The sequence below is a fragment of the Zosterops lateralis genome, assembly GCF_965231275.1.
Source record: "Zosterops lateralis genome assembly, chromosome: 18".
In the NCBI taxonomy this organism is placed as follows: Eukaryota; Metazoa; Chordata; class Aves; order Passeriformes; family Zosteropidae; genus Zosterops; species Zosterops lateralis.
Window position 1 is genome coordinate 9732059 of NC_139778.1, and position 18836 is coordinate 9750894.

Genomic DNA, 18836 nt, shown 5'->3' on the forward strand with positions numbered 1-18836 from the left:
CCAAAAATGTGTGGGTTCTTGAATTGTGAATACAGTCCTGTGTCTCAGAGTGGTTTGATTTTCAGGGTGTTTTTTTTTAGTTTGAGTTTTTTTCCTTGGGGGTCTAAGGCAACACAGACCTGCCTGTGTTCTGTATCCAAACTGGGTCTTCAGGCAGGTCAGAGAAGTGTTTTTACTGCCCTGTGAGGGTTTGTATGATGTGCTCGGGTCGGTGTGGGCTGTGGTGGCACTGCTCACAATGACAGTGAGCACGTGCAGCTGCCCTCTGCTCTGACCAGGCTGGGCCAATGTCCTGTCTTGTGTCAGGGGCAGGGGCTGCCCTTGTGCTCTTTTCTCAAATACACACTCCTGATCACGGAACAAAGACTTTGTAAGAGGAAAACGCTCTTGGCATCTCTTTATTCAACCCTCATCCTCGAGTCGAGTCCATGTCCTTCTCCAGCAAGACCAAGCCCCTGTGGAGGCTGAGCAAACCGAGGTCAGTTGTTCCCTCACCCAGCTCCAAATCTGGAGGTCACAGTTTTTCAGTTATGCAGCTTTTCCACCCCAGAGCCGTGTTTGCGGTGCTCAGACTTGCTGCAGTCACACTGGCCGAGCACAGGAGCTCTGCTTAAACACCAGCAGAGGAGCCCAATGTGATCCTTCATCTTCTGACATTTCCCCTCTGAGTCTCTGCAGGTGTTTGCAGGTGGAGACGAGCAGTTTCTGAGGCTGCCTCTTGCCTGGCAGGGTTTCCCCTGGCTCTGAGCTCTCTTTAGGTGCCCACCTTGGCTCTGTGGACTGCAGGGCTCTGGGGCTGGGCCGTGTCATTGGCCACCACCGTGGCTTCTCCAAAGGTGTCGATGCATTTCCCCACAGCCTCCAGGATGAGCTGCAGGCGTCTGTCCAGGGCCAGGAGATGGGGCTCAGTGAGCACAGGGGCCAGGGGGTCCTGCAGGAGGGATTCCCTCATCACGTCGCTGAGCCGGTACTTGGGATCCGCCAAGAGCCGCAGTCGCAGCAACGTCGTTCTCTTTATTCTGCAAAGAAAAAAATATCAACAATTCAATGCCTGAGAGCAACAGGAGCTGAGCTCCTTGACAGCAGGAGGGCAGGGATGGGTGACGAAATTTAAAGAAGTTTGGAATAAAAGTTCTTTAATTTTAATTTCGGAAAGTAATGAATTTTTTTTTTTTGGCAGAAATTTCTATTTCTTCCTTTGTTTTTCCAGGGTGTTTGTATTGCAAATTTCTGTCAGCAGAGAGAAAAACATGACTGAAGTTGTCAGTAGTGAGTGAGTCAGAGATGACCCAGTTCCCCAGGTTCCTGCAGGGTGGTGCCATCTCCCCAAGGATGACATTTATGAGATCGGAGGAGAGGGGGAGGTAAATGAAAAGACATGAATTAGAAAAATATCTTCTGTCAAAACTCTGAGCAAAAAGAGGAAATATTTCCTGGAACTGATGTAACTGTGACTTTTCACCTTAAGGGGTACTGAGATTCAAATGTGACTTGCTTTGACAGAAAATGGGATGAAAAGCTGCAATCTTGGAATGCTTCTGGGCATGAAATGAAGTATTCTGAAATCATTTGTTTAATCCTCAGCAGAAATGTGTTGACTTCAGCATGTATAATACTGAAACGAATCAGTGGTTGTAGTTATTGCCCTATAAATCTTGGAAACAAAGTGGTCCAAGTTTATGGAACCATTTGGATTTAGCTCAGTCAGAATTTTCAGGTGGAAAAAGGTGGAGTCAGATCCATTTTGGGCAGCTCAAGAATTTGTATTTGTAGCCTGTTGTGTTGTTCACCCAGGGCATCCATTGGGAGTGTTGATCTGGATCTCTGCAGCTTCAACAGGCCATGTGCTGTTTGGGAAAGGGCTGTGGCTGTTCCAGGTGCTGGGGACAATCCCCAAGGGTGAAAAAGACCTTTAGGATCATCAAGTCCAACTGCAGTCCCAGCACCATCAAACCATATCCATCCCCACATTATTTGAAGAATTCCAGGGATGGTGACTCCATGATTTCCCTGGGCAGCCTATTCCAATGTTTTACAACCCTTTCTAGGAATTTTTTTCCCTTATGTCTTATCTAAATCAGGAGTAGCTGAGTGAGGTGTCTGTGGGCAGTGTGCCTGTAGCACAAGGGAAGGAGGATGCTGCTGCCACAGGGGCAGGCATCACCTTCCTGCATTAATATTCCTGAAAAAAAAATATAAAAATCAATTGATCAAGTGTGAGGGCTGACAAGGAAGCTTTAAACCCCAGCTGTGAGGTGCTGCTGCTGCTGCTGCCAGGCAAAGCTGTGCCCAGAGCAGATGTAAAGGAGCATCTGTGCGCTGTCCTTTGAGGCAGGGCCGGCCCAGGAGCTGCTGTGGGTAAACACCAGCTGTGTTTGCTCTGGTCCCAGCAGTGCTGGGAGGTGGAGAGCAGGCTGCTCTGACCCGTGGGGAGCAGCTGACTGAGAGCTGGAACAGTTACACAACAAACAGGCAGAGCACAGGACAGGGCTGGGATGGAAATGCTCCGCTCCTGTCCCACGGGGGGCAGTGACCCGGGGGCTGTGCTGAACTGCTGAACATTTCACCCCGAGCCTTCCAGGGACTTCAGCAGGCTGACTGGGGCTGCTCTCAGGCCTGGCTGTGCCTCCAGGAGGGCTTTGATGCTTTCAGGGAAAGGACCATCTCATGGCATGGCTGTGTTTGTGCCACTCGTTGGGAGAGGAGACCTGCAGGATTCAACGTGTGGGACAGGGAGCTGTGAAAGGCAGCTAAAAACAGACTCAAATCTGCTGGAAGCCAGACTTGGAGCAGAACTCAGCTGGGGATGAGGTGGATGGGTTTAACAGGGAAGGAACAGCCTGCTCTCAGCATCCCTGTGCTCCCAGCACTCCTGGTTGGAGTGGCTGGAGGAGCTCTCCTGCTCAGCTTGGTGTCAGAGCAAGGAGGTGACTCGGTGGGCTGAGTCCAGGTTGTTGGTCAGGGCAGGCTGAAATTTGTGGCCTCCTTGTGCTTACTCAAAGTAAAACCTCTTCCTTTCCAAGTGGTTTTCGATGCTCTCCCACTCCAAATGGATCAGCTCTTGTGGGAAATGAGGGTTTGTGGGTCTCCCTCAGGCAGCACAAGTTGTTTTTATGCTGTTCCTGGCCCTAGTTTGTTTATGACAAGGTGTTCAGGTCCTCTTACCACTGCCTTTCACAACAAGTAAATAAAGAGGAGTTTCTGGGAGGTGGATCTGGAAGAATAGGAATGATGTGACCTGTGGATATTACGGTATGCAGGTCAAATTAAGAGGCAGAGTTAATTTCAAACTGCACCAAATTTCAAGAGAAGGATTCCCTGCAAGCCTGCAATTAGAAATGAAGAGACTTGCTGAGTGGAAATAACAAGTCTTGAAATTAAAGGTGTGTAGAGAGAGTGCAGTTACCACCCCAAGGGGGAGAAGGAGCAGGTACAGCAAGGAAAAAGGCTCCTGAAGAGAAACCCCAGGAAAAAGCAGCTGCTTCTGCCTCTTAAATTTAACTTCCAGCTGCTGATTTACGTGAATTAATGAAGGGGGAACAGAGGGTGAAATTTATGAGCTTCTCCTTCATGCCATGAGAAGAGGAAACTCGATCAAATGCATCGAAGTTCCACCAGGATTTTGGATGGAAATTTCTGTGCTACCTGAGAGCACCTCATGTTGATGGGCTGGAAAAGGCTGTTAGAATTTCTGGAAGGGTTTGATCCAACAGTGCCTCCAGGTCTATCAGTGACTGTTTTTCTACTCTTTCCCATGCTCCAGCACCCAGGCTGGGATTAGCAGGGTCCTCCTTGAGCTGCAGGACAGAGCCAGGCCTGGGTGACTCCCCCAGTGACAGCAGGGACAGGGACACTCCTGGGAAGGAAGGTGCAGCTGGGACTTACATGCAGCACTGGGAGAGAGGAGCCAGGATGGAGATTTCATCGTGGGAATGGCGCCCAAACCTGGGGGGTGAAGCAGAGTTCAGAGCCTGCCCTCCTCCTTGTCCCCTCCCCTCCCTCCTCCCCTCTGGCTGCCTCACCCTCTGGCGTTGTCCAGGTGCAGGAGGAAACCATCGTCCCCAAACTTGGTGAACATCTCATAGTGGTGCCTGTCCATGTTCCCTGGCAAAGGGCACACACACAGAGACAGAGTTTCCCTTGTAGGGAATTTTCTATATTTTCAGATCTGCATGGAACATTCGTTGCCATGCTGGAAGTGCCCAAGATGCTGCTGCTTTCCCCTTGCTGGGTGAGCCTGGGGGGCTCCCCTGTGCCCCCACAGTGGGGGGAGACAGCAGCCCCCTAAAGTGTCTCTGGAGGGGAAGGGAAGAGAAGAGAAGGGAAGGGAAGGGAAGGGAAGGGAAGGGAAGGGAAGGGAAGGGAAGGGAAGGGAAGGGAAGGGAAGGGAAGGGAAGGGAAGGGAAGGGAAGGGAAGGGAAGGGAAGGGAAGGGAAGGGAAGGGAAGGGAAGGGAAGGGAAGGGAAGGGAAGGGAAGGGAAGGGAAGGGAAGGGAAGGGAAGGGAAGGGAAGGGAAGGGAAGGGAAGGGAAGGGAAGGGGTATCCTCTCCCCTCCCTCATTACCTATTAGGAAGTCAAATATAGCCATGTCCACGATGTTGAGCAGCCGGTTGCTGTTGCTGTAGGGGTAGATCTCCCTCACTGTGTTGCAGTAGAGTGGATTCACTTCCCACCTGCAGGAGATGGAGAAGGGGAGACACCCTCAGCTGCTGCTGCCATGTCTCAAAACTTCCCCAAACCCCATCTTCCATGTGAAGATTCAAAGGAGGTGGAAATAAAAATAAAACCTCCCCTTGTGCCTGTGGGAGACTGGAATTCAAACACAGCCAATGCCCAGGCTTTAAGGGTTATTACACTAATTATTACACTAATTATGAGCTCTCTGATTCCTCTGCCTGGGTTGTTCCTGCAGGTCTGTTGCTGATCTGTGCCCTGCAGTGCAGACATGGGAAGCAGCCTCATTTACCCACTTACTCCTCTTTTCCATCGAAGGAGTAGGAGCGGATCCAGGGGTTGGGGATGGAGAGCCGTGGGGCCAGGTTGAGGGAAGGCAGAAAGGCAGAGAGGGAACCTTCCAGGAGGTGAGGGTTCCCACACACAGCATACTCTGTCTTGCACATGTACGGGCACTTGGCGAAGAAGCAAACGTTGCTGGCTGGGAGGAGAGCAGAGAACAGGGAAAAGGGGCTGTGAGCTCCAGGGGGATGCAGGGTGGAATGGGCTTGATGGCTGAAATTTTCTCTTTGCTGTGTTTCAGGTTCTGTGGTGGCCAGGGGGGCAGCCCTGAGCTCACAGTCAGTGTCACTCAGCTCTGCACACAGCAGGGACACAAAACAAATCCTTGCCCCAATGGACACCAAGGACAACTCTCAGGCCCAAGAGCACAAACAAGGGGGGCTGGAGGGAGGAACAACAAGGATGGGACCTCACAACCTGCAGCTGCAATTGGACAATTCAACCCCAAGCTGCAAATGGACCAAAACTGATCCAAGTGTCACACCTGGGGACCCTTTGGCCATTTGGGGACCATTTTGGGTCCTCCTTGGGTGTAGCCCTGGCCAGGCTCTTGTCCTGCCCAAGGTGGATCCTGGAGGCCTTGGAATAAATCTCTGCTTTATTCTCCAGCTCTGCCCAGTCTCTGCTCCAGCTCAGCCTTCCCAAAGGCATCAGGCTTAGCCCTTCCCCATCATAGGATAGTGATTATTTCTTGTGGCAGGGATAGTAAAGTAAGGAAGAACAGATGGGAAGAGTCCCAAGGGGCTGCAAATGAGTGCAGAGCAATTTAAAACCCCTGTTTGATGGCTGTTTCATGGAAACACTCTGGGGAATCCAAAAACCAAGGTAAAGCCCAAAGCATCCATGTCATGGATTCCAACCTGCCAAGTCAGAGATTTGGGTCCTGTGCTAAGGGAAAAGTTAAGAGAAAAGGCCAAATGTTAATTTCTGCAGCACAGCACAAGTCCTTTTCCTGCAGCCCCTGCCCTTCCTCCCCCCATGGAACACCACAGCTTTGGGTTAGGTGTGAAGGGATCAATTAAAGATAATTGGGACCTTAATTTGCCTCACCCCCAGCCCAGCCCTCTCCCACCTGGTGACACGAAGAAGACGCTCTGCAGGACCTCGTTCTTGGTGACCTCCAGGATCTCCTTGGTGACATTGATCAACCTCCCCACGGTGGGTGGCACCCTCCTGAAATCCAGGATCCTGCAAGGAGGGGACAGGGGATGGTGCCCAGGGATGGTGCTGCCCTCAGCCCCTCCATCAGTGAACCAGCAGCCTTTGGCTCACTGCACCCAGACTCTTTCCAGCAAAAAGCCACCCTGGGCCAAGTGCAGCTCCATTTGGGTTTTGGTATTTTAAATAGCTGCTGCCTGGAGCAATCTGGATGTTCTCCAGAGTTCCTGTCTCTTTCCCTGACATTGCCTTGGTTTCCCCCATCCCTTTGCACACAAACAGGGCCCTCCAACGGCCAAAGCCACTTCAGGCCCTTCTACAGTGTTGGTTTGACATGGGGCAAAGATGTTGATTGTGGTACAAAGTGGCTGAGGAGGCACCCCCTCCTCCAAAGGCACTCATGTCCAGCTAATTCCTCAAAAATACTCTTCAAAACCTCAGGGCCTGGGGCAGGAAAGCATTCCTGGCAGTCAATGGGAAGCTGATTGCTGAGTCAGTAACACGGGGTGAGCTGGCTAATGCTCTGCTTGGCTCCTTGGGTAATGCCCTCTGCTCCTGGGAATTGGGCACAGAACAGGATTTAGCCTGTTACTTATTGAGCAATGTGTGGAGAGAAAAAAATATTTGCTTTTATCCAGCATCTTTCAGCTCTAAAAACCACAAAGCACTTCACAAAAGCAGTCTGGCCTCATTTTTGTGGTGCTGGAGCTGCAGGGGCGAGGTGGTGGTGGCTGAGTCAAGCAGAGCCCCTGTGAGGATGTTGGGGCAGAACTGGGAAGGGAATTGAGCTCCCTTTGCTCCCTTTCTCAGAGTCTGAGCTGCAGGACTTAATTTAGTCCTGCTTATCCTGTGGAAACTGGAGACCCCCACCCACCCTGACATCAGGGACCACCTTCCCCTGGTGTTCAGTGTTCACTGAGGAGAGAAAGGCTGCTGCCCTCATCTTCTGAGAAGGGTATTTTTGATTTTATTAAACCCACACCCTGCTGGGAAGAGGTGCCAGGTTAATTGCTCATTATCTGAGGGCTTAAAACTGCATTGCTGCACCTGATCAACCCAAAGCACACCCTGATTGCTGATGGATTGTGTGCATCCCTCACCAGGAGGGTACCAGGCTGTGCCCAGGGCTCAGCTCTGCAGGGGAGGGACAATGTGTGACAGCCAGGTGACAATCTGACCTATTCCAGCCTGGGCTTCACCTGCTCTCATGCAGTGACCAAGGCAAAGCTGACTCTGGGGTGTCAGATGAGATCCAGAGCCACTCCTGGGATGATAACTCCTGGCAAAGAGGGTGTTAACTCCAGGGAAATGGGATGATAACTCCAGGGAAAGAGGGTGTTAACTCCAGGGAAATTGGATGATAACTCCAGGGAAATGGGATGGTAACTCCAGGGAAATGGGATGATAACTCCAGGGAAAGAGGGTGTTAACTCCTGGGAAATGGGATAATAACTGCAGGGAAAGAGGGTGTTAACTTCTGGGAAATGGGATGATAACTCCTGGGAAATGGGATGTCAGTAACACCTAAACGACACCTCAGCTCCTGGAGGGTGCTGCAGAGCAACCCCTTCTCTGAGCTCTGCAGGGCTCTGCAAGGCTTTTCCCAAAAAGCTTTTCCCAAAGCTCTCACAGGCAGAGGAGCTCTCATGGGCAGCAGCAGCAGGAGGGGGAGGCAGGGCTGGGACAGGCCCTACCTGTCCAGGTGGAAGGCGGCGATCTCCGCGTTGTGCCGCTGGAAATCCACAAAGTAGAAAAAGTCCTCGGGAGTCTCCTCCTCACGTCTCTGCCTGGGAGGAAGCAGGGGGTGAGCCTAAGCACACTGCTGGGCAGCCTGGACACTGAGGGGTGGCACAAGGACAGTGCACCCAGGGACAACTGGTGGGTTTGGGGACAGCCCTTGTGTGGCCACCCCGGGGACAAGGTCAGAGACAAAGTCTCAGTGCCCAGCTGGAGCCATGGCCCCCCGTGCCAGGCAGCAGCGCTTGCTCCCTGCTGGTGCCAGGGAGGCAGAACAGCTGACTGGGGGATTTAAATCTGCTTGAGGTAGAGTTTAGACCCTCCTCAGGGCTAAGTTTCAGGTGGGTGTTTGTCACATCCCCCTGCAGGCAGAGGAGGGCTCAGGTGCCATGTTCTCCTATTCCTGAGGTGGGAACTCCATTTAATTCCATCTTCTGGCTGTTACACAGTGGGAATTTGGTGCTCAGCCTCCCAGGCAGCTGCAGGACACAAGAAAGCCCTCCTGGCTCAGCAGGGCAGGGATCCTTTCCTTCCCCTCCTGATGGACACTGGGCAGAATGGATGGAAATCCATGGGAGAGGAGCTGGGTGAGGATGTTATCCCAGTCCACCTGCTGCCAGCTGCTCTGCTCACACAGGGACAGCAAAGTGAGAGGGAATAGATGTGAAGAGTCCCAAGGGGCTGCAAATAAGTGCAGAAGCAATTTATACCCCTGGGGATTTAAATCCCCCTATTTCCTCTGGAGAATCCAAGGAAAAACAAGGTAAACCCCAAAGTCTGCTGGGGAAGAGGAGGCAATGAGCAAAGATCTCAGGAGAACAAGTGTCCCAAGGCCCTCCTCCACCTGGCACCCATGAAGGGAGAAACTTCCAACACCAACAGTGGTGTGTTTATCCAAGTGTGTCCCTGGGGTGGTGTGAGCAGCCAAGAATAATGAAAAACCATGGAACCTTCTCAGCTGCCCAGGTAGGGAGGGCAGGAGAGGGAAGGTGTGGCTGTCCCTGCCAGGGAAGGTCACAGCCCTCCCTGCAGGGGCTCCAGGGGGGCTCTGCTGGCCTTACCTCATGGGCTTGAACATGGCTTTCCCAAAATCCTGGAATCTGAGGACCAGCTTCAGGTGCACACCGCTGGGCTTCACGACTTGGGGAGGAAAGGGGGTGTTAGCTCCTGGGAAATGGGGTGATAACTCGTGGAAGATGGGGTGATAACTCCTGGGAAATGGGGGGTTAACTCCTGGGAAAGGGGAATATTAACTCATGGGAAATGGGGATGTTAGCTCCTGGGAAATGAGGTTTTAACTCCCTTGGAGATGGGGTATTAACTCATGGGAAATGGGATGTTAACTCCTGGGAAATGGGGTGTTGACTCGCCGGGAAATGGGGTTTTAACTCCTGGGAAAGGGGGATATTAACTCATGGGAAATGGGATGATAACCCCAGGGAAATGGGATGGTAACTCCTGGGAAAGGGGGTGATAACTCCTGGGAAATGGAATGGTAACTCCAGGGAAATGTGATGATAATTCCTGGGAAAGGGGGTGTGAACTCTTGGGAAATGGGATAATAACTCCAGGGAAATGGGATGATAACTGCCTGGAAACACCCCAGTTACACACCCCAGCACAACCCGGGGTTGCACTTTCCAACCCCGTGAGTGCATCCCATCACTCCTTCCAGCTGTGCCCTTCTCCCTCTTTCCATTTATTTTCCTTCTCCCCCTTGTGCCATAGAGAAGATTTCCCTTCAGCCCCTCTCCCAACATCTGCTCCATCCCCTGGGGTCTTTTTCCTCCCTCCCCAGCAGAAACCAGTGGTGTACTGGTGTCCTGATACCCACATGGAACAGGCTGCTCAGGGGAGTTATTATCACCCCTGGGTGCTGATAACTTATCACCAAGTATTATTACCCCGGGGGTCAAATTATTACCCCTGGGGGTTAAATTATCACCCCTGGGGGTTAAAAAAATGCATGGATGTGGCCCTTGGGTGGGACTCCATCATCTGAGAGGACTTTTCCAGCTGAAATAATTTTATGCTCTATGATTCCATAATTTTATGATTCTATGATTCTATGACTCCATCTGCTGAGGTGATGGGGGTTAATGGGAGGGAGCAGAGCCTGGCTTGGCATTTCCCTGGCCCTGGTGAGGGTGGAGGAGTTGGGGACTGGGGCCAGCCCAGGTGAGGATGGCATTTGGGGACCCCAGACTCACTCTGGCTGCAGTCACAGGCTCCCAGCAGCGCCTTCTCATCCTGGCTGTAGTCTGCAAGGGCAGAAGGAGCAGTCAGACCCCGCCAGGCTCCACCTCTCACTCCTGACCTGATGCGTTTTATGGGAGGCCAGAATGTTCTGAGCCTTCTGCAGGTGCATCACCTCCTCAGGGCTGCCAGCAGCCTCAGAAATGGCTCATAAAAACAGTGAGGTGGCATGGTGGGAGGTGTTTGGAAAAGCAAAAGGTTTTAATTAAGAAGAGAATAACAAACCATACAAAAACAAAGTGAAATATGCCGAGCAAGGTGCAGGAAAGTCCCTGCTAAGACACCCCGAAAACGCCCCAAGAGTCTCTGTGCTCTCCTTAAAGTATGTAACGATCTAGGAGGGGTTTTTGGCATTCTGCCCAATAGAAATAGCTACAGGTCTTGAGGCACAGCTCCAACTGTCCAACAGGTGCCTTTGTGCTGGACCTGGGCCAATTGTGGTGAGAAGAGCGTTGAGGTTTCTGGTTCTTTGCCTTACAAGATCAGGGGTGTAACTCAAACCCTTTCCTAATACGGGAACACCTGCTAATGTCGAGGTGCACTTCTACCCTGACCCCTGTGCCAGGCTCCAGGAAGGGAGGAGAGGAACCTCACAGCCCCTTGCAGCCACCCCCATCCCATCCCCATCCCATCCCATCTCATCCTATCCCATCCCATCCCATCCCCATCTCCATCCCATCCCCATCCCTATCCCCATCCCATCCCCACCCCATCCCATCCCACCCCATCCCATCCCCACCCCATCCCCATCCCATCCCCATCCCCATCCCTATCCCATCCCTATCCCATCCTATCCCACCCCCATCCCATTCCATCCCTATTCCCATCTCCATTCCCACCCCCATCTCCATCCCCATCTCCATTCCCAATCTCCATTCCCATCTCCTTTCCTATCTCCATCCCTATCCCATCCCCATCCCACCCCCCATCCCCATCCCATCCCCATCCAATCTCCATCCCCATCCCATCCCCATCCCCATCCCCATCCCCATCCCATCCCAGCCCGGTCCCCGCGGCAGGAGGGCGCTGACCGGCGCTGATGGTGGGGAATTCCCGCATGTCCCGGAGCAGGCGGGTGACGGCGGGGCTGGAGCGGGGGTAGAGCCCGTCCCGGCTGATTCCCAGGTGGAATTGCAGCCAACTGGCCTCGGGCCGCAGCGGCAGCGGCGCCGCCGGCGAGGTGAGGTTCTGCTCCTCCCGGTAGAGCTTGTGTCTCCTGCAAGAGAGAGGGTCTGGGCATGAGGATGAGCCACGGGAGGGGAAACGTCCCTTCTCCGAGCCTGGAGCCTGCTGGGAGTGGGGAGGGTGCCAGGAGCAGAGCACGGGGTGAGTATGGGGAAACTGAGGCAGGGGGAGGTGGCTGAGATGGTCAGAGTGTCTGTCCATCTCTGAGAGTTTTTTTCCTGGGGCTGGAGGTCCCAGGATGGGGAAAAAAAAAATCACTAAAAGCTACAGATTTACTCTATGACCAAATGCACTGTGAGCAGGAACACTACAAGATTTTTAGCATCCTGCCCACAACCTCTAAAAATGGAGGTTCAACCCCATCCTTTTCTGGTAGGTGGAGCTGAAGGAGCCTTCCAGGTTCAGTAATAACCCAAAACCATCTCCCCACTCAATCAGCATTTCCCTCAACCTTGAGACTCCAAGGTCACTTATTCCAGCCAGCAGAGGACGGAGCTTTAGTTTCTCATTAACATTGTCCAGCCCATGTCCTGCTAGAGGGAAAATGCAGTTCAGTTTGCACTGAAAGTGCCAGGATCCATCCTGGAAAGCAAACAGGACTGGGGGCTGATAAGGAGTAGGACATTAACCAAGGCTGGGCTGGAGTGGCTGGAGAGGGGGAAGAGCCACATGCCTATCCAGAGCCCATCCAAAGCCTGAACAAGCGAGGTCTGCCCATGCACCCAGACATTTCTCAGCCAAGGAATGGCACTGGGGGCTGGACAGGGCTCCTGAGTGCTTTTTCTATTTCCCTGCTCAGCCCAGCAGCTGGGGTTCGGTTGGGAGTTTTCCATCACCCTTCTCCATCCCAGCAGGCTGAGCAGCCTGGTTAATGTGGCTGTGAGCAGGGGATGAACCCTCCCAGAGGTGTTCCAGTGGGATCCTGGGACTTATCTAGGAACTGGAGAGACAGGTTGGATGTGCAGCTCAGGGGAGCCTGTTCCCTCTCCCAGTTTGTTTGTCTTTCCATCGCACCGGGTCAGCCACAGTGTGATGTCCACGTGTGCATGGTCAGAGTAAAGCTGGAGCACTCCCACACCAGCTCTTTGCTCAGGCTGCCTGCAAAGGAGGCAGAAAATTCCCTGGGCACAGGGATGTGGCCCTGGAATGCCATCAGCTCCAGCAGAAGTGTCCTGACCCCCCTATCCTGCTGCCCTGCACCAGGTTTGCCATGGGCGAGTGAGGCACAACCTCTTCACCCTGCCACAGCCAGGGACAACAGACCCCAGCACGAGGGACAGGAATGACTCAGGGTTTTTTCCCTCGGGAAGCTGCCCAAATATTTGACCATATTTGCTCTCCTGCCTGCCATACACACAGGCTGCTCCCCCAGGGTGGCAGCGAGAAGGGATTACTGAGGGGGAAAAAAATGCAGTGGTTATGCAAGGGGAGGCAGATCCCAGCCCTGCATCCACATGGTCCCTGCCCAGGCTGAACCAGTCCCTTCCCAGCCTTTCAAACCCAAAATACAGCTCTCTCTGCCTCCCTGATTCCTTCAGGATTCCTGAAATATTTCCCTGGAAAAAAAACCACCCCAGATTTCTGCAAAAGGCATAGTGATATAAAACCAGGGTTCATTTCTACCCTGCTATAAATAGCCCTGGGGTTGCCCTGGCTTCCAGCTCTCTGCTGGGCTGGGAGGGAGGCACAGCACGGGGTGACACTGCTCAGGCCATCAGCATCCTGAGTTTGGGCTTTTGAAGCTGCTTCTTCAAGGATAAAAATAAGCTCTGGAGTTTTTAAGGGAATTTTCTTTGGGTCTTGAAGAGGTGTGGAGGTGTGGATGTTTGGGGGTTTTTGGTCGGGTTTTTTTTTTTTTCTGTTTCCTTCCTGCATGCCCATCAGTCCCTCCAGCTGGTTCTGCATCCTGCAATCAAACTGCTGGTCCTGATTGAAGGGCTGTGAGCAGGCAGGGCTGGGAGCAGGCAGTTTGCAGGGAGCACTGTGGAGGAGGACACGCTCTGGCCGTGGATATCCCAACAGGACGTGTCCTGGGGCTGCTCCAGCTGGCAGAGTCCCTGTCCAGCTGATGTCCATCTGGCTGCAGAAATGAAGGCAGACACGCTGTGCTGGAGGAACGGGGTTAAACTGCAGCTTGTTCCACTCAAGAGGAGAGTCCTGCTGCTCCCAAAGCTGCTCTGTCAACAGGCACACCCACGGCTGAAGGAGAAATGTGCTGTCAGTCCGTCACGCCGGGGAGAGAATGCCCATGGAGAGAATACCCTGAGCCTCTGCTGCCTGGCCCGGGATGTGGAGCTGCTGTGGACATTTTGCTCTTCAACCCTCAGCAGCAGCAGCAGCTTTGTGGAACCCAAGCAGTGGGAGAGAAAACCACAGATTCCTGAGTCCCACGAGGACCCTGCCCTGGTCACATCAGAGAGGACACAGGCTATGCAGGGCTCCTGGTGAGGCAGAAATTCCTCCATGCCCACAGCAAATTAACAATCTGATAAAATCCATCAGCTCTGGCAAGTGCATCCTGATTATACATTCAATTTGCAGCACCGATGGTTGTTGGCAGGTTTTTGCAGGAGCAGTTGTGTCACCTCAGCCTCTGGAGGTTTCACCCACTTATGAGCATCATATATTTTATTTCGGAGTGACTGAGGAATAATCAATACTCTGCATTCCTTTCCTTCCTGGAGGTGCAAAGCAAAGTCAGTCAAGGACAAATGGCATCATGTTCCTCCCAGTCACATCACAGCCAAACCTTGGGGCAGAAAGCAAAGTGCAGTCATGGCTTCTTCACAAATTCCATGTTTTAAAATGACTAAAATTGGGGAGTGCAGACTTCTCACTGTCCTGCAAGTGAGGCTGCAGCAAGTGCTCAGGGCTTCTGATGGTGCCACCAAGCTGTGAGCTGCTTTGGTTTAAATCCCCCATTCCCACGGGGATTTGGCTTGGGAAACATCCACCTTGGTACCCAAATCCTGATGTCTTCAGAAGGCAGATGCACCCAGGGTGGGTCTGTGGCACAGCCAGGGATACTCAAACCCACCATCCTTGGATTTCAAGTGCTGTGATAAAAGATTCAACAGGATCCAGACTGGAGCAAGGGCAGAGCCTGGCAGGGGTGACCTTGGCTGAGCACAAAGGTGGTTCCAGACCCTGGTGCTGCTCAGGCCATGAAGGTCATTCTCTGTTCCTTCCATTATCACTTCCCATCATCTCCTCCAGCAAATCTCGCACAGAACCAGCTCTGGGTGAGTCCCACAGAAACGAGAGGAACAGGCTGGAAGTGGAGAGAGCAGGAGCTGGGGAATCCTGCCTGTGCAGCTCAGCAAACACCACACAGGTGATGGGAGGGGTGGAAGTGGCTCCGATGCTGGAAACCAAACCTGGGCAGAGGGGAAGTGCCAGGACACAGATCCCTGGGGTGGTGGAAGTGCCAGGACATGCTGTCACCCCCGCAGAGGTGTCCTGTCCCACAGAGGGGACAGTGAGGTGATGCCATGAGCTCAGCAGGCCAGGAACTCCACGCTCTGTTGTATCCGAGTTTGTGCACAAATGGACAAACTTTCTGGCTGTCACACAGTGACAAAGTCACTGTCATTCCTCTGCAGGTGTCTTGGGGTTCTTGGTGTGCAGGGAGCAGCTGTGGGGTGCTGTGTGCTTCCAGCTTGGCCCCAGTCCTTGTGAAATGGGGTTACATTGGGGATTCAAGGTGCATAATCAATGCTTGGAGCTGGTGCTGAGGGTCACTATCCCCCCCAGGGCAGTGACCACAGGGCAGTGACAGTCCCACACCAGGGGCAGGGGATGAGAGAGTTTTCTCATTTCTGGGGCTGGGAGAGGCAGCAGGAGGAGAACTCTGAGCTGGGGGTCCCTTTCTCTGGGGCTCTGGCAGTGGAGCAGGGTGGGGACACCCCAGGAAGGAGCAGCAGAGCCCCTCAGCCCTGCCTGGCCCATGGGGGGCTGGAGGGATGAGGGTGAGGACACAGAGCCAGGATGGGGGACAAGCTGGACCGAGGGTGCCAGGGGACACCCAAGGGGGAGATTGAGCAGGGGAGGGGAGCCCAGAAGAGCTGCCCAGAAAGGGAGTTCCTGTGGGGGTGTCCAGAGAGGGGGGGGCCTGGGGGTGCCCATGCAGGGAGTGCCTGGCCAGAGTGTGCCCAGAGGGTGCCAGGGCAGGGGGTGCCCAGAAAGGGGGTGCTCAGGAGATGCCCAGGCAGGGGGTGCACTCACAAAGGGTGCCAGGGGAGGGAGTGCTCAAGAGATCCCAATGTATGGGGGGGTCCAAAAAAAGGGGACCCCAGGCAGGAGGTGACCATTCAGGGAGATGCCAGAGAAATGTGTCCCCATCGCAGGGGGGCTCCCAGGAAAGGGGTGTTCAGAAGACACCCGGGAGGGGGAGGTGGGTGCTCAACAAAGGAGTGCCCAGGAGATGCCCAAGGAAGTGAGGGATCATGCAAGGGGTGCCCGGTAGGAGAGTGCCCAGAAGCTGATTGCCCGGGAAGGAGTGCCCGGGACATGGGACATGCCCAGGGAAAAGGTGCCCAGGAAATACCCGGGAAGGGAGTGCCGGGGAAGGAGGTGCCCAGAGATAACCGAGAAAGGGGTGCCGGGGAAGGAGGTGCCTGGAGATACTCGGGAATGGGGTGCTGGGGAAGGAGGTGCCCAGGAAATATATCCGGGAAAGGAGCGCCAGCAGATACCGGTGCACGGGGTGCTCAAGAAAGGGACGCCCAGGAAACAGCCAGGAAAGGGGTGCCGGGGACGGAGACGCGCAGGAGATGCCCAGGAAAGGCCTGTCCATGCGATGCGCGGTGTCGGGGCGGGGGGATGCCCAGGAGCGGGGGGATGCCCAGGAGCGGGGGGATGCCCAGGAGCGGGGAGTGCGCGGTGCGGGGCGGGGGGATGCCCAGGAGCGGGGAGTGCGCGGTGTCGGGGCGGGGGGATGCCCAGGAGCGGGGAGTGCGCGGTGCGGGGCGGGGGGATGCCCAGGAGCGGGGAATGCGCGGTGCGGGGCGGGGGGATGCCCAGGAGCGGGGAGTGCGCGGTGCGGGGCGGGGGGATGCCCAGGAGCGGGGAGTGCGCGGTGTCGGGGCGGGGGGATGCCCAGGAGCGGGGAGTGCGCGGTGTCGGGGCGGGGGGATGCCCAGGAGCGGGGAGTGCGCGGTGTCGGGGCGGGGGGATGCCCAGGAGCGGGGGGATGCCCAGGAGCGGGGAATGCGCGGTGCGGGGCGGGGGGATGCCCAGGAGCGGGGAGTGCGCGGTGCGGAGCGCGGGGGGTTCCGAGGCTTTGCGGGACGCACCTGTTCCATCGAGCCGCCTTCCGCCGGTAGTAGCGCAGGGCTTCGCGGGCGCCCAGCAGCGGCTCGGCGGGGCCCGGCGGGGCGGCGCGGTACAGCGGGTGGGCGAAGAGGCGGCGCAGCGCGGGGGCGGCGCGGGGAAGCGGCGGGAGCGGCGCGGGGGGCGCGGGGCACGGGCAGCCCGGGGAGACCCTGCCCAGCTCCCGCCGAGCCCGCGGCCAGAGGTGGAAGTAGAGATCGGCGGCCAGCAGAGCCCCGAGCAGCAGCAGCACGGCCGGGCGGTCCCGGCGCGGCCCCGGCATGGCCGGTGCGGGCTGGGACGGGGACGGGGACAGGGACAGGACGGGGACAGGGACGGGGACAGGGACGGGGACAGCGCCGGGCGCGCCGCCGGCGGCTCCCGGGGCAGGGCGCACGGGGGAGCTCGAGCGGCGGAGCCGGGGGGTGCGGGCACCTCGGGGCGGGGACCGGGCAGGGCGCTCGGGGCCCGGGGCGGGGGAGCGGGGTGGGGAGCCGGGAGCCTCCCCCGGACACGGTCCCGGTGCCGGTGCCGGTGCCGGCGGGGACTGAGCCCAGCGGCCCCGGGCTCTGCCGCCCGCCCGCCCCCCGAGCACCGCCCGCTCGCCCAGCGCAGCCCCCGCGCAGGTGGAGGGGCCCCCGCCCGCCCTCGTCCCCAGCTCCTTCGGGGGCTTCGTCCCCTCCGCCGAAGGCGAAAAGTGGCCTGGCGAGAGGAGCTGGAGGGTGCTGGGTGCTGCTGGCGCGGGGATGGGGGGCCGGAGGGCTGTGCGGGAACGGGGCTCGGAGCCCTCGGTGTGTCTGCGGGCACGGCCGGCTGTCTGTCCCCCCCCAGCCGGGTGGGCTCTGTCCCCCCCACAGCCAGGTGGGCTCTATCCCTCTGTCCCCCCACAGCCGGGTGGGCTCTGTCCCCCCACAGCCGGGTGGGCTCTGTCCCTCTGTCCCCCCCACAGCCGGGTGGGCTCTGTCCCCCCCACAGCCGGGTGGGCTCTGTCCCTCTGTCCCCCCACAGCCGGGCGGGCTCTGTCCCTCTGTCCCCCCACAGCCGGGTGGGCTCTGTCCCTCTGTCCCCCCACAGCCGGGTGGGCTCTGTCCCCCCCCCAGCCGGGCTTGCAGCCCCTCGCGGTGCTGACAGATAATTCAGACACCGCTTTTATTTTCTTAATTCCTTAAAAAACCCCAAAATAGTTGAGGGAACTCCTCCCCGCGGTTTGCTGGGAGCGGCTGGGCCGTTGGATGTGCTCGGGCCGGGACCCATCGCGCTCACCCCGGGACAGGTTGGGGAATCCGGGCCCAGGGAGGGGAGCGGAGAGAAACTTCCTGAGCACCGGGAGAGCGTGAGCAGACTGGCCTGGCTCCGGCGCCGTGCTGGAGGGAGAACAGAAAATAAACTGCAGAAAGAGGGAGAAGTCGGATATGTTTGCAGCTGGCTGGAGGAGGGCTGGGTTCTGGAGCAGGGCTGGGTTCCGGAGCAGGGCTGGGCTCTGGAGCAGGGCTGGGCTCTGGAGCAGGGCTGGGTTCTGGAGCAGGGCTGGGTTCTGGAGCAGGGCTGGGCTCTGGAGCAGGGCTGGGTTCTGGAGCAGGGCTGGGTTCTGCAGCAGGGCTGGGCTCTGGAGCAGGGCTGGGTTCTGGAGCAGGGCTGGGCTCTGGAGCAGGGCTGGGTTCTGGAGCAGGGCTGGGCTCTGGAGCAGGGCTGGGTTCTGGAGCAGGGCTGGGTTCCGGAGCAGGGCTGGGTTCTGGAGCAGGGCTGGGCTCTGGAGCAGGGCTGGGCTCTGGAGCAGGGAGGATCTGGGAGCTGCGCTGGGACAGGGGAGGTTGGACTGAGCAAAACGGCGTTGCGGGGGCTGCTGGCCGAGCCTCTGTGCTCAAGTCTGAGATGATCCTTTAATCCAGAACGGGAGAGAAAACAATTCCCTGGGCTGGGCTGTGGCTGCAGGGACCCGGAGCACACCTGTCCTCTTGGTTTTCTGATCTTTGGAAGATGATTCTTACTCTCCTTTAGGAGGACAATTTCAAATGTGCTCAGCCTTTTGATATTTGAAGAGTTTGGGCTTCAGGTTTGGGGGATTTTGCTCCGAACTTCTTTTTCTGTAATACCAAATTCTGTGTGTTTCCCACAGAGGATTTATAAGCACAAACTGCAGCTGGTGCTGCTGTGGCCAGCAAGGATCAGTGGGC

General features: G+C 56.2%; 1 protein-coding gene across 1 annotated transcript; it reads right to left on the reverse strand.

Annotated features, from left to right (window-relative positions):
* Positions 1-382: 382 nt before the first annotated feature.
* Positions 383-16945, reverse strand: FAM20A (FAM20A golgi associated secretory pathway pseudokinase; the record flags this gene model as incomplete). Its single annotated transcript, XM_083874484.1, has 11 exons — positions 383-1019; positions 3886-3945; positions 4023-4104; positions 4564-4673; positions 4975-5155; positions 6089-6204; positions 7869-7961; positions 8973-9051; positions 10122-10172; positions 11199-11383; positions 16647-16945. 11 exons carry the CDS (start codon positions 16943-16945, stop codon positions 755-757), a joined length of 1521 nt encoding a protein of 506 aa, XP_083730610.1. The 3' UTR covers positions 383-754.
* Between the last annotated feature and the right edge of the window lie 1891 nt (positions 16946-18836).